The 14,121-nt window shown below is 41.2% G+C and overlaps 1 protein-coding gene across 21 annotated transcripts in view; it reads left to right on the plus strand.

Annotated features, from left to right (window-relative positions):
- ANKHD1 (ankyrin repeat and KH domain containing 1) overlaps positions 1-14,121 on the plus strand; it is a 119,970-nt gene that overhangs the window by 83,265 nt on the left and 22,584 nt on the right. For 20 of the 21 annotated variants that reach the window (XM_074838765.1, XM_074838762.1, XM_074838766.1 and 17 more), the window contains 9 exons: positions 4,625-4,770; positions 4,923-5,034; positions 5,846-5,991; positions 8,438-8,580; positions 9,376-9,589; positions 10,781-10,956; positions 11,622-11,784; positions 12,946-13,041; positions 13,337-13,453. In XM_074838765.1, coding sequence (XP_074694866.1) covers positions 4,625-4,770; positions 4,923-5,034; positions 5,846-5,991; positions 8,438-8,580; positions 9,376-9,589; positions 10,781-10,956; positions 11,622-11,784; positions 12,946-13,041; positions 13,337-13,453 — 1,313 coding nt within the window. Of the gene's footprint in view, positions 1-4,624; positions 4,771-4,922; positions 5,035-5,845; positions 5,992-8,437; positions 8,581-9,375; positions 9,590-10,083; positions 10,286-10,780; positions 10,957-11,621; positions 11,785-12,945; positions 13,042-13,336; positions 13,454-14,121 lie in introns of those variants that run through there. The other variant, XM_074838767.1, reaches the window with a different exon arrangement.

A 14,121-nucleotide genomic window follows, 5' to 3' on the forward strand; every position in this document is an offset into this window, starting at 1 on the left:
GTGTTGAGATGGTTGATGTCAAGGTGCGAAGTGCTGGAAGTCTCAATGGCAGTTAGTCAGTCGTGGATCTGTACCCAAGTCCCCTCTTTCATAAAGCTACACAGAAGTCACTGAGTAACCTTTGGGAAGTCAGGTAAAACCGAAAAATGAAGCAGCTCTTTCCACTCCAGGATGTTTTGGTTGTAATGGAGTTTTAGATGTTCTGAAGCAAAAATCTTGCAACTAATCCCATCTTTGAAGGTGTGACTCATTACAGTCAAAATTTTAATTGAGTTTGCAAGAGAGATATAGATGTACACAGTTTAGAGTAGGAAAGCAGTAAGTTATTTTGGATCACATCTTCCAATAGAAGAGGACGTTTTGGATCTAATTTTCATTACTCAGTACGCATTTGGTTTCTTGAAGCATATTGCCTTGCATAGTTGGAGTTTCATTTCAGTTCACATTATGCATTTACTATAGTAGATTTCTTAATTGGCAGTATCTGAATTGAGGCTTTTTTGCTGTTTTAGGGTATTCAAGATGAGGAACTTTATTTTCTTTGTTGCTAGGTTTTGTCTCTAGTTGGAATATTTTTATTCCTGTTTGTTCTACTTGACTGGTGTTTTTAGTCAGAAGGTGGCATCTCTGTGTGCTTCTGTCTGACTCTCTTCCTGCATACTGCCCTTTGTATACTGAAATTCCAGGTATGTTTTGAGACACTTTATTTAACTGTTTATTGGTTCTGAAATTCTGGTTGTGGTTGGTTATGCAGAACTGTGGTATTTTAAGGTAATGATTTGAAAGGTGACATCTGAGGATTGCTGTTTGGAGTAAAACTGGCTAATAGGGTAATCTGGAGTGAGAAATGGTGACTCACAAAACAAGATGCAGTTACCAATGTGCAAAAGCATCTGTGCAGTGACATGTTACTGAGAAGCTGCATGGACAGGCTGAAAGACTGCTCAGTCATGAAAAAGGATTGTTTTCTTTGTCCTGAAAATCCCAGTTCCTGTGAGGAAAGGGGAACTGAAATCCAAGTCTGGTATTCATGAGCATTGAACATTCATGCTCTTGGCATGACAGTGGTTAGGTAGGTGCAGTTTCAGACTACAGCAGCAATCTCATCCAGAGCTGCTTGCTTGAGGCTCTGCCAGTACCTCAGAGTCATACTTAGATAAAATACTAAGTTCTTGCTTCCTCTTGTTTTACTCATGTTTCCTGTGATATTTTTCTTAACTTTGGAAAATAGTCATGTATGTCTTTAGAGACCTGTCTTTGACTTCACACTGATTCAGAGAAAGTCCCTTTGGAAAGTTGCAAGCCCTTCTTAAAATGTGGGGAACCTGGATTTTGTCATGTGCAGAATATTTTTTTTTTTAATACACAAGTCTCTTGAATATTGAAGTCTATGGAAACATCCAAAACCTGTGTCACAAAATAAGTATTTTATAAAGATCTGAGGTACTTATTGTGAAAATTGATTTTTTTTTTTTTTAAATTAAAAACAAAAAAAATCAATGCCTGGCTATCAGTGTGTTTATCAGTACCCTTCCTGGTGAGAAGACAAAATGCCCGTTCACTAGGAGCAATATGCATGCTGGAAAGTTTCCCCCTTGTCTTCTCAGAGGGTGGAAGCTGCACATTTTTCTAGCCTGTTAAAATCTTGCAGTGTGGCATAGAGATGCTGAAGGTGATCATCCCCCACGGTTGGTTTCATGCCCTCCAGCTAGACTTTCCTCTTGGAGTCATGGGCAGTGCCAGTGCTGCTCTCCACTGCCAAGTTGCAGTGCCACAGTCGTCCTGCGTTAGTGCAAATTATTGAGGTGAAAGTCTGGAGTGGGTATGGTGGTATTGCTCCTTGGGGAGACTCTGGCACTGAGTATGACCCGTAAAGACCAGTGATCAGCAAGATGTCCTCGACTTCCCTGGGGCCGGTGTCAGACCATGAAGCCACCCTTGAGGGCACAACCAGGCTCCCCCTGATAATGGGAGCAAAAGCAGAGAGGTGGCTCTCCCGGGAGTCGATAGAGGATGGCCTCGTCTCCCTGAGTGGGGTTCGCAGGAGCAGTAGCTGTCCCACCTCCTGCGATCGAGGTTGGTAATCCAGAAACGGACTTGGGGAAACATGCGTTAACTCCAATTTCATACAAGTGTATGCAAAGGGATGTTGAAACCGTTGTTGCAAGGTCATCTTTGATGACCTGTGTGTTGTGTAACCCAGGCTGAGGTAAATCAGCCTTGTGAAACTGGCAGTAGAAGTTCTCAGACATGTTTTGCTCCACAGATCATGAATTATGTTGATGCTTCATTGGGCCAGCTTGCCAGCCACACTAAGGAAATAAAAAATTACGCTTTAAAAAAATCCTGTGGCTTTGTAAACTCAGTAGTTATAAGGGGATGATTAATCAGTGGGTGTTGTAGGACTATTTGTTAGATTTTATTTTTAACAGGAGTTTGGGGTGTCAGTACAGGGTTTGTCTGTATTTCTATTACCTTTGGTGTTTTCTCTTGCGTTTGACATCGTTGTTACTGTGCACGCGAAGTGCTTAGCGCACACTCATATGTTTCAAGCACATGATGAAAATCTAGAGTATGCAAGAAATACTTGGACGTTTTCAGTTATGGTTGTGAAGTGCAGAGAATTTGTGGAACCTGTAACAGCAACACTGAATGTATTACATTAAGGACCCTTAAAGTGGCTCAAGCGAAGTGCCTCTGCGCACCCCTGCTTTGTATGCACAGCACGCACACGTGTTTTTAGATGGATCTGTAGTTGCAAGGTCTGACAGCCAGTGTCGTCATGAGGAAAGACCAGTTTGATTTAATATAGGTCTTTAACAGGGTGATTTGGTGTCTTGTATTTTGGAAGGAATAACCTCTAGAAATCCAATTAGTACCTTGCACTTCAGTGCATTGAGCAAGAAAACAATTGTATTGCATTAATTAATGCTCATCTGGTGCTGTAAGTAATCAATAGTAAGCAGATGAAGTATGGGAGCTTTTATATTTGAAATTTTTAATACAAACCTGATTTGCTCTTGACTTCTCCTTCATGTTACAACATTCAACTCTGAATGCAGATACCAGACTTTGTTGCTTAAATGTGGTAGCCAAATGTTAATGCTGGGTTTTGCCCATGCACCAAGGAGAATGCTTTACTCGAAAAATAAAATTGAAAACTGTCACTTCCTAAAATTTCAGTGGCAAACCTCCCCCATGTTTCCAGAACCCAACTGAAGTGACCCATCTAAATCTGCTCTACTCTGTGTTTCCTGTGTCGTGCATATACAGTCCTGTAGACTAAATTAGTGATGTTAATGGTCCTGTTGAGGATTTTTCTAAGACTTTTCTGTCTGCACCATTTTCCTGTGAGTAATTGCTGGTGTGTAATTTGTCAATGGAATCAGGAAGGTTGAGCTGGGAAATGTTTGCAGAAATTTCTCTTTAAGTCATACACAGGTTTGAGTTCATCCTTCACCTTCCCTCATTGCTTGAACCACCTGGACAAAATCAAAATGCTGCTGCTTATTTCTTATCTGCAGTTGCTAGTGTTTTCCATCAGTTGCTTGTTCCAGGAATACTACAAAATACTGTGTGTTTTGGAATAATTAAAGCTAAGCAGATATTCCATCTAATGAGGCTGCACAGTATAGAAATTTGGCAATCCAGCAGTGACAATACTTGTCAAATCCAGCTGCAATGTTGGCATGGTTTACGACAGTCGAAGTGCGCTGTAGCTAGTGCATAGGCAGGTTAGACCTTCCTGCCAAGTAATCCACATGTGGGCTCCCCTCAGACTCTCATTTGATTACAAAGACAGGCAGAGATCTTGGCCACGTGGTATATATGTGCAGGGGTATTTCTCTGCTTGTTCTGGTAAAGCTTCATTTAAACTAGTTGAATAAAATCTGATTCTCCATTATCATTTCTTTAAAAAAGCGTGCTTTTTTTTTTTTATAAAAAGAAGATAAAGTTGCATTCCTTATGTCCCTGAGCTGTGCTAGATTTTCAGGATGGAATTTTTACAGGCTGTGGATCGATCAGAATAAATTTTAGGAAGCACAGATGGTTTTCAGCTTTCTTATTTTTGTTCACTGCCCCCTCCTGTCTGCTTCTCTTCCACCCTTCCTGGGTTGTTTTAACTGAGACATGATCAGTGGTGTAAGTTGCTGTCAGTCATTTTGCTTCGAAACCCTTCTCTGGAGCCTAGGTGTGCACTAACCTTTACACGAGAAACTTTTGAATTCTAGGATGAGACTGTATTTCTGAACATTAGGTTTGTGTTTCAGTGATGAATCATTTATTTGCCTGCTTAGACTGAGCATATGATGGAACTCTAACAGCGAAGGTTATGATCTGAAAAGGATAACTAATAATCTTCATGATTCGTACTCCTAATGTATACAGACTAATTCATAAAATTATTTTCTAACTTAACACAATTTGGAGATGGTGCTTACACTGTTTAACTGCTGGAAAGCTTCTTTGCGCAAGACACCAACTTGTTTGTTCTTAGGAACACTTAATTTGTTTCCCCTCATTGTTTTGATATTAGACCATTGCAGTTTTAAGGAACTAAATATTTTTCATATAAAATGTGGCATTCCTACGAGTGGATTAATAACACGGTATTACTTTTCAGCTGTGAATAGCAGAGTGCCCAGTGGCTCCACCAGCTCCTCGCACACTACCGAGTCCCCTACACCTGAGCCTTGTTCACAGGCACCAAGCAATGTCCCCTCGCAGTCGGTGCTCCCTATGTATCCTTCGGTTGACATTGATGCACATGTGAGTAATTGCAATTGGTTTTGAGTGGATTTGCTTTCTGATAAGTTCTGAAAGGAAAAGATTTAATCTAGTAGTGTCTGTAAAATGTTACCGTTCTCTTAATGTATTTTTAATTTCTGAATATCTGCTTCTTTTTATTCCCAACCATGAAGACTGAAAGTAATCATGACACTGCTCTGACCCTTGCATGTGCGGGAGGTCATGAAGAACTTGTATCTGTACTGATAGCACGCGGTGCCAATATTGAACACCGAGACAAGAAGGGTAAGCTAAACAGTAAAACAGTTTGACCATGAACTACAACTTGAAACAGAGAATTTCAAACTGAGATTTGGGATTCTTTGCTTCAGAAAATTACCAAAGCTTGCAAAAATGTAGAATCTTATTCTTGCACTTCATGTAAAAATATCAGCCGTATAAAGCCAGGACACTGCATGCCTTTTACCTGTATTTTTGAAAGGAAGTGCATATGAGCACTATCTTAAGTAGATTTGAAATGCGAAGCACTTTTCTCCTTATAAATCACCCTCTAAAAAAGACCTTAGCGTGCTAGATAGAGCAGTTAATGGGGGTAAATATCAAATCTGGGCTGACAAAGCTAGTGGTGAGTAGTTGCCAGATTGTTTATTGTATTTCCAATAGTGGAGTTCAGCAAAATCTCAAATCTTTAGAGCTGAGAGGAAAAAAAACCACCATGCCACTCTCCTTGGAACTTACATTGACCACTGGAAATAAGCAACATGCACAGCACAGACGTGTTCACTTGTTGGAGCTTTATTAAATAGGAATTAAGTGGAAGACTGTGACTTCTCTGAAGAGATGAGTTGGTCAGAACTTAATACAAGCTGATCAGTCCAAGTACTATTTAGATTTCTTTTGAAGAGCTTTTAATTATATTTGACTAGAATCAGATCAAGGTCAGAAGAGAGCTAGGAAAGTGTCTGAGATTGTGGCTTTATACCGGGATACCCCCAGTCTGAGGAAGACATGTCTGATCAGTAGAAGTCATTGTGAATTAAACCTTTTGTGCATTGAGATTCTCAAGGTTGCTTTTAACATGATCTCTTGTTACTAGGTTTCACACCTTTGATTCTGGCTGCAACTGCTGGACATGTTGGTGTAGTGGAAATTCTTCTAGACAAAGGTGGGGATATAGAAGCACAGTCTGAGCGCACAAAGGATACTCCGCTCTCATTGGCATGCTCTGGTGGACGCCAAGAGGTACAGACATATTTGTCCTCAATGGGTTTGAATTGTTTTTTGTAGGTAGTTTTTAGTACAGTGGATGTTTTTGTTGATGATGTAATAAATCATCCTTTTTTTGGAAGGTTTTACCCTGTATAACTGCAGCTAATTTAAGGCCTTTTCTTCTTCCAAGAGGAAGGGGAATTTATTCTTCTCTCCCTTGGCTCTTTCAGTTTTATTAGCTAATAGTTGTTATAACTTGTGGTCATTTTTCAGTATCCTTGCAAGATAAGTACTTTTGTGAGGGAGGTAGAGATGTTCAGTGAATAACTTCATTCATGGAATACTTCCCTAATGCATCCTCAAAACTCAAACAGCCGGTGCAGGCACACAAGGACAGAAACTGGAATTTTGCGTTGGCAGTACACGGTTTAGTGGCAATGTGCAGGGCTGATAAGGCAGGTGTGGTGCAGGGCACATTATACTAGTCTTCCAAAGATGTTTTGGTTTTCTCTCAGCTTTTTTTTTTTTTTTTGTTCCAAATAAGATTTGTTTAAACCCTTTCTACTTTAGTCATGGGCATACTAGCTTAGAAGATGGCATGGAAATGGCAAAGGACTCTGTGCCAGATATGGGAGTGGTAAGTTTTGGAAGGATTAAATAAGGATTAAAACTGTTGGCCAAAATTGGAAAGTTTCCACTTTGACTTTTGAATTGCAGATCTTTAACAGTAGAAGTGCTGCTCACAAATAAAAGTAGAGATCAGTGTGGCCTGTGATAGTGTTACTCACTGAACTACTCAAGTCTTTGTTCTTCCTCTTTATTTTTTTTCCCTTATGCCAGAATCTATCTCTTATGTTTCTGGTTTAGTAACTTGTGAGACAGCCTTTTTCTGGCTTATTTGAAAATCACCTAGCCTATGTTAGTAGTAAAATGAGGCCCTGTCCTGGTTTGAGCCCAGAGGGCAACTGAGCACCACGCAGCCCTTCACTCACCCCCTCCCCCTCTGCACTGGGAAGGAGAAAATTAATCAAAAGGCTCAGGAATGGAGATAAGGACAGAGAGATGTAGTTCTGCTGTTATGGTCACAGGCAAAAGACAGGCTTGTTAGGGGAAGAAGAAAGACATCACTTGAATTCAAAACACTAACAACAGTGACACTTAACAGACAGAATGGGACAGTGAGAAAGCATCATCATATCTTTAAAAAACCACCTCCCCCCACCCCTCCCTTCTTCCCAGGCTCAGTTTTGTTCTCAATATTCCTACCTCCTCCCGCAGCAGCACAGGGGCAGGGGATGGGGGGTGCAGTCAGTCTGGTGCTCCTTCCTGAAAAGGGGGGGGGGGAGGGGGGGGCAGGCACTCTCCCCCTCCCCGGCTCCAGTGTGGTCACCTTTCATGGGAGACAGCCCTCCACAAACTTTCTCCGTCATGAGTCCTCCTTACAAGATGCATTCTTCTCGAGATGTTCTGGTGTGGGTCACCTCCATGTGTTGCAATCCTCCCAGCGCCAAATTACAGCAGCGGGGGCTTCTTTTCCCCACATAGTCCTGGGGGGTCCTTCACAGGCTGGTGATCTCCACGGGTGTCAGGGGGGCAGCCCTGCTGTCCCACCATGGGATACAGGAGGGGTCTCTGCTCTGGCACACCTCCCCTCCTTCCTCCTCCTTCCTTCTGCTGACCTCGGTGTTCACAGAGGTGTCCTTCTCATGACTCATCCTCAAAGTCTCCAACCCCCTCTCCTGTTCCCCTTCTTAAATACGTTGGCGCAGCCACCGTTGCTTGACCTTAGCCAGAGGCAGGTCTGACTGGGACCAGGGAAACTTTAGAGAAGATTCTCACAGGGGGCCACTGCTGTAGCCCTCTCCCCCACTATCAAAAACCCTGCCACTCAAACACAGCACAGGCCCACTGAAGTGCAGTACATCAATAGAAATGTTTTAGTTTTTCCCCCTTTTATGTCTCTTCAGCAGCTTCTGATAGAGGAGAGAAGTCCTTCCTCATGCTTGTTCCATTAACATCAGTCGGTCTGATTTTTACCATGTGTTTTGTTGGAAAGACCATATAATACAGATGGTCAAACTTGGCTCAAGTGTCATTTGAATTTAAGTTGTGGGAGTTTCTGAAAGAGACGCTCAAACAGTGTGAGACATTATGGGAGTGGGATAAATCACTTGTTTGCAAACTTAAGATTCACAGGAAGAGCTTCGCTTTAGAGCTTTGCATTTTTTATTAGGTAAAATAATTCTTCTGGAAGACAAGTGCTGCACTGCTACAACTCACGCAGATTAGCTGATGTATTCATCAGTTGTTAAGTCTGTACAACGCGTATGTAAAAGTAAAGCAAAAGAGGATAGAGGTTTTCCTGCAGAAACTTCCCTATTGACAGTGGAAACTGGTAGCATACTGGAAGGTTTGATTCACTTTCTGAATAATAGCAAAGGCCACAACATGTCTTGTAATACACATGCTGTCTTTCCAGGTTGTTGATTTGCTGTTGGCCCGGGGAGCAAATAAAGAACATAGGAATGTGTCTGATTATACGCCATTAAGCCTTGCTGCATCTGGTGGCTATGTTAATATCATCAAGATTCTTCTCAATGCTGGGGCAGAAATTAATTCAAGGTAATATACTACGTACACCAGATGAAGTGCAGCACAGCACAGACACTCCGTTGCTGGCTGTGTACTGAGGCATAGGTTGGCATCTCTAGTACTTTCAGACCGCCTTGCAGCCTTTCTGCATTGATGTTATCCTTTATGTTCATGTTATCGTAGTGCTTTTAAATTGCCTTTAACTACCACAAACTTCATCTCCTTTATACCCAAATTTTAAGGGATTACTGTAGTTTGCAGACCTATTCCTTCCCTTTCCCTTTCCCACCATTCTGGGATCTAGAAGTCAAACTATTTCCAATAGAACCAGGTAAAGGAACCAGCCAACACAATCAAGGCAGCTCTATGTGTTTGTTTGAAGATGTCTTTTTCAGAAAGAGCAACAAATTTAGAGAGCTGTGTCTCTTAAGCCTCCTCTTTTTTCCTCTTAAGAAAACTTACCTATATTCTGTCACTAGAGAAAGCTCAAACTGCAGCTGTACTAGAAGCTTTTTTTTCTGAATGAATCTGATGCAGCCTTGATTTTAGTATATGTAGTTTAAGGCTTATGTGTGCTTCAGCCATCTGCATGTCTAAAAGCTGAAATGTATTTTTCTTGTTTATAAATTGCAATTGTCTATTGCATGTAGCTACTCTGGTTTCTCCTAATCAATTAAAAATGCTAGTATTTTAGGTCAGTGTCTATATTTGTATATGTTACATGTTCCTTTCTGGCTTACAACAAAATGTTTTGTTCCTCTTAGATACATTTCCCAGAGCATTCCTTTGGTTCTGGGAACTGCAGTTTTGTTTCTTTCCCTTTAGGACCGGGAGTAAGCTAGGTATTTCTCCTCTGATGCTGGCTGCTATGAATGGCCATGTACCTGCCGTGAAGCTGTTGCTCGATATGGGTTCTGACATTAACGCCCAAATTGAGACCAACCGGAATACAGCCCTCACCCTGGCCTGTTTCCAGGGCCGAGCAGAGGTGGTCAGTCTGCTTTTGGACAGGAAGGCCAATGTCGAGCACAGGGCAAAGGTAAGTGTGTGAATCGCCTTTCCTTATGGCTTATTTCTAACAGGTGATTTCTCTGAGTCATCAGGTTTCTTCAGATTTTCCTGAGCCCCTCTGGGCTCAGAGGACTTTTTAAATGATCTGAAATAAGTTTGGCTTTAAAAAAAAAAAAAAATAAAAGCAGAATGATGATGAATTTTTTGCATTAGGGAAAAGCTGACTGGTTGTTCTGAGATGATAGTGAAGCTTAGATTGACTCTTGTTCTGTAGTACTGAGATACTTCTCAGGTTTAAGCTTGACATGATGCTCATTAACAGAACAGATAGATATACATATTTTTACATATGAGTGAAGTCCGGGCAGGAAGAGAATAGTGTTGCTTATAGTGATTCTCATATAGAACAGATTTCTTGTCTACAACCAAAGTAGTGCAATCAAACTTTGTAAAGCTTTTACGTTGCTGTAGAACCCGTGGCTTCAGTACTGTGACTTTCTGTGCCTCTGAAATGCTCCACAGGTCCCATCCTTTGGTACTCTGGGACAGCTTTGTGTCTCCTGCCATAAAGCAAGCTTAAAGCTTGTGTAGACAGCCAGACTGATTTCCCCAGCACAAAGGAATTTTTGGTAACTCCTAAGGCTGCTGAAATAATTGCTGTGTCTGTCTACCCCGCCTGCTTCTGGAATGACTGTGGCTGGAGAAAAGGGGATATGGATAAAAGCCAGCTCTCAAATGGTCAGTTGGGCATGTTAGCAGCTAGTATAAGTTTATTTAACAGTCTAGCCTGGCAACTAAGCTGGACCCAGATCAGTCTCAGCGCTAAGGGAGGCTAGAGAAAAGCTATAAAGCCAGTTTCTGAGCATTTTCATAGAAACACTTGAGTCTTCATTTGGATCTGTTCTAACCTCTGTTTTAGAGATTCTGTTGTAAACTTTGTTTTTGCTGTTGAGACAGGTATCTGGTGGTACTTAGTCAGGAGTTTGCTTGAGTTTGTGTAAATCAAAGCCCAAGAGTATTTGGGTTTTGGGGTGTTTTTTGTTTTGTTTGGGGTTTTGGTTGGGTTTTTTTGAGAAAGAGACTGTTTGAAGTTAGGCTCCTACGCTAAATATAAGCAGCTAAATAAAAAAAATCTGATTTCCCTGCGTAGAAATCATTGTATCTTATCTGAAATATATTGTTCACATTTCACACTGTGTAACTTACTCTCTTGGCACAGACTGGTCTCACACCTCTGATGGAAGCGGCTTCAGGAGGATATGCAGAGGTTGGAAGGGTTCTCCTTGATAAAGGAGCAGATGTTAATGCTCCACCTGTGCCTTCCTCAAGAGATACAGCTTTAACAATTGCAGCAGATAAGGGTCACTACAAGTTCTGTGAGCTCCTGATTAATCGGTAAATTATTTCTTCTCATTAGTGGCACATTTGTTCTGTAGCTGTATTCCTCTGTTGCAAGGGTGCCCTTGTTTACATTGCCTTGTGCATCTGAGAGCAAAGGGAATTGGAAGCTTTGGAAGCAGGACGTTGTATCTGTTCCCTACTCTCCAGTGTTATCCTGGAATGTCCTGCTACTCCAGCGTTAAGATAAGCAGGTAGCTGGGCCCAGAGGTAAGCAAACAGCATCTGGCTTGGCAGCTCTGTTGGCTTGTGTCTTAATTCAGCAATTCCCACGTGAGTGTTTCCCCACTGTCGCTTGAGGGGCAAAGACAGGAAGTAGCTCTTGATCTCTTCAAGCATAACCCTGTGTGCTGCTAAAATCTCAAGGGGCTGCCTTCATCCTGTGGGTAGTCACCGCATTAATGATTATTCAAAGCACTCATGGTCAGTAGTTGCATAGCTGTGGTGCAGTAGGCTGCATTAGGTGAGGGTTTGTTTCTGTAAGGGAGGTTGAAATAATCCCTGTATCACTACATTGCAACTTAAACGACAGATTTCAGGGACAGAATTTCCCTAGCTACCAGATTTCAGTAATTCTATATCCAATTGTTCTCTGATCTTTTGTGATCTTACTTCCTGACTTCCACCTTTACTCATACTCAATTACACTTGTACTTTTTTAGAGGAGCACATATTGATGTTCGTAACAAGAAAGGAAACACGCCTCTGTGGTTGGCAGCTAATGGTGGTCACTATGATGTGGTTCAGTTGCTTGTGCAAGCAGGAGCAGATGTGGATGCTGCAGATAATCGGAAAATTACACCTCTTATGTCAGCATTTCGCAAGGTAGGAGACCAACTTAATTTTATGTTTCAATGCTAAATGTTTTTAAAACAGAATTTCTCATTTGGCCTTAAATCTGAATGCTTGGTTTTGGAAGAATCAAACATTACACATCAAAATTACTATTTTGATGAAATGCCTGCTTCAAACTAATCATAATCTGTGTAACTCACACAGATTTAAGTTTTGAGAGGTGAAAAACTTTGTTCCATAAACCATTTTAACTTTATTATTTCCAATTATACACTGTCCAAAAACTTCTATGTTTGAGATTTCACTGTTTTGAGATTACCATAGTCCCCTTTCAATTTCTGCAGATTATACTGCTTGTTTCAGTCCTGCTTTTGAGATTAACAAGATACCAGTCTGTAATAAATTGTCCTGATTCCTTTGTACTTCTCCTGTTCTGTTCCTAGTTTGTTGCTGAGTTGGACACTTTGTGTAGTCAGCTCTTTTGTCACCACCTTTTTTTCTTGGCAGGAAGAACATTGCTTTGTGATGGTTTCATCAGTTATGTTGTTGGATGCAAGGGCCACAGCTATAGCAGAGGAATTTATTAACTGTAGCTGCTTTGCCTTTGACAAAATATCAAATAAGTGTACAGCTTTTTTGACAAACAGCAATACTGAGCATGCCACTGCTTTCAAATAACTTCAGAGGCAGCAGCTGGATACCTTCTGTGTGGTTGCACAGTGTACCCCATCAATGAATGGATCCAGCAGCAGAGGAATGTATTTGCCAGGATAATACTCAGGAGACTTAGTACCCTGATCCAGACATACCTTGTAACTGAACCAATAAAACAAGTTAGCTCCATAGTGTGAGTGCCAAGAGAGTGGGTTGGGGTGACGTGTGGGGTCTAAAGAGGGGTCTTCTTGGCTGTTAATAAAAACATGAACAGCTGCCTCTGCCCTTGGGCCTCGTTTGGTCCTTGTATTTTAAAATAAAAATTACTTGTGGGAGAGCTTGTCTTTGCCACCATGATGTAGAACAGCAGACATGCTGTCAACACTGAGCAAACTAACTACCTTTCTTCCTAAACAGCAGCTTACCAGAAATGTTCTTGCTTATTTTTAGTCTTTTGCATTGGACTAAGAGGTATCAAACTTATGATGAACGCTGACAATTGTATACAAGAGATCAGAATTTTCTTTGCTATTTTAGGGGCATGTGAAAGTAGTTCAGTTCCTGGTGAAAGAAGTTAACCAGTTCCCTTCGGATATTGAATGCATGCGATACATAGCGACGATAACTGACAAGGTGAGTGTAACTTCAGGAGATGACCTTGTCCCTTATTTTCAGTGAAAATATACACGAGAAATCCTTAAGTATTCAAAAACTGAATGTGTATGTTTGCTCATGTACATTTTATTTGGAGGTTTGTGCATGTCTCCTTTTTAACACAGATTTTTAAATGCTGATTATTTTTTTTTAGTCCTGTTGAAATAGTTAGTATGTTTATGAATACAGGGAAGCTAATATCAAGTTTGTAGAGCAAGCCTCAGTCCTCAATTTTAATTTATTATGGAAGTAGTAAGACAAGTTTGCATTCCAGGACCTGTTGAAAAAGTGTCACCAGTGTGTGGAGACAATTGTGAAAGCTAAAGACCAGCAGGCTGCAGAAGCAAATAAGAATGCAACTATATTGCTGAAGGAGCTAGACCTGGAAAAAGTGAGTAGAGAATTACTGTCATGTAGCATAACAGTTTGAACTATGTATTAATCTATAGGCTGTATTTCCTCTTGGTGCCTCCTGGGGCAGTAGTTCATGCTGTGACTCTATGTGCTTTCCTTCATCTAATATACAAAAAGTGAAGCGTGTACTGAGGGTGGCAAATTAGAACTGGCTTCTGCTTCAGCTGCTCCATTGTCCTTTTTAGGAAAGCTTGGACTTGGGAATAGTTACCTTAGGTAGTGCAGATGACGTGTGAATAAGGGAGGTCTTCCGTCTCGGTGGTGTGATACATGGTACGTTATGTATTGGGCAAGGCGCAGTCCGTAAGCATTTTACAGACGTCTGCTCAGTGTTACAAAGGAGAGCCTGCCTGCAAGCTGCCCGGTGAGCTTATGGAGTTGAGTGGGGAAAATCGACTTCTCCCTCGCTGAGAATACTGTGAAGTGTCCCAGAGTAATGCAGATGTTTCGTAAGCACTCGTTAGCTCTCTTAATGGAGGCTCTTAGAATTTTTGGCAAACAAGTTCCATATTGGTTTATTAAATTTTTCATGTTGCTGACTTGTTAAACACCTATCAGTTGCTGCACAAAGCTACACTATAACATAGTTGACTGAGTCCATACATTAAAAAAAAGTGGTTAAAATGATAGCAGTTTTATCTGTAA

Source organism: Strix aluco, chromosome 13, assembly GCF_031877795.1.
Source record: "Strix aluco isolate bStrAlu1 chromosome 13, bStrAlu1.hap1, whole genome shotgun sequence".
Lineage (NCBI taxonomy): Eukaryota > Metazoa > Chordata > Aves > Strigiformes > Strigidae > Strix > Strix aluco.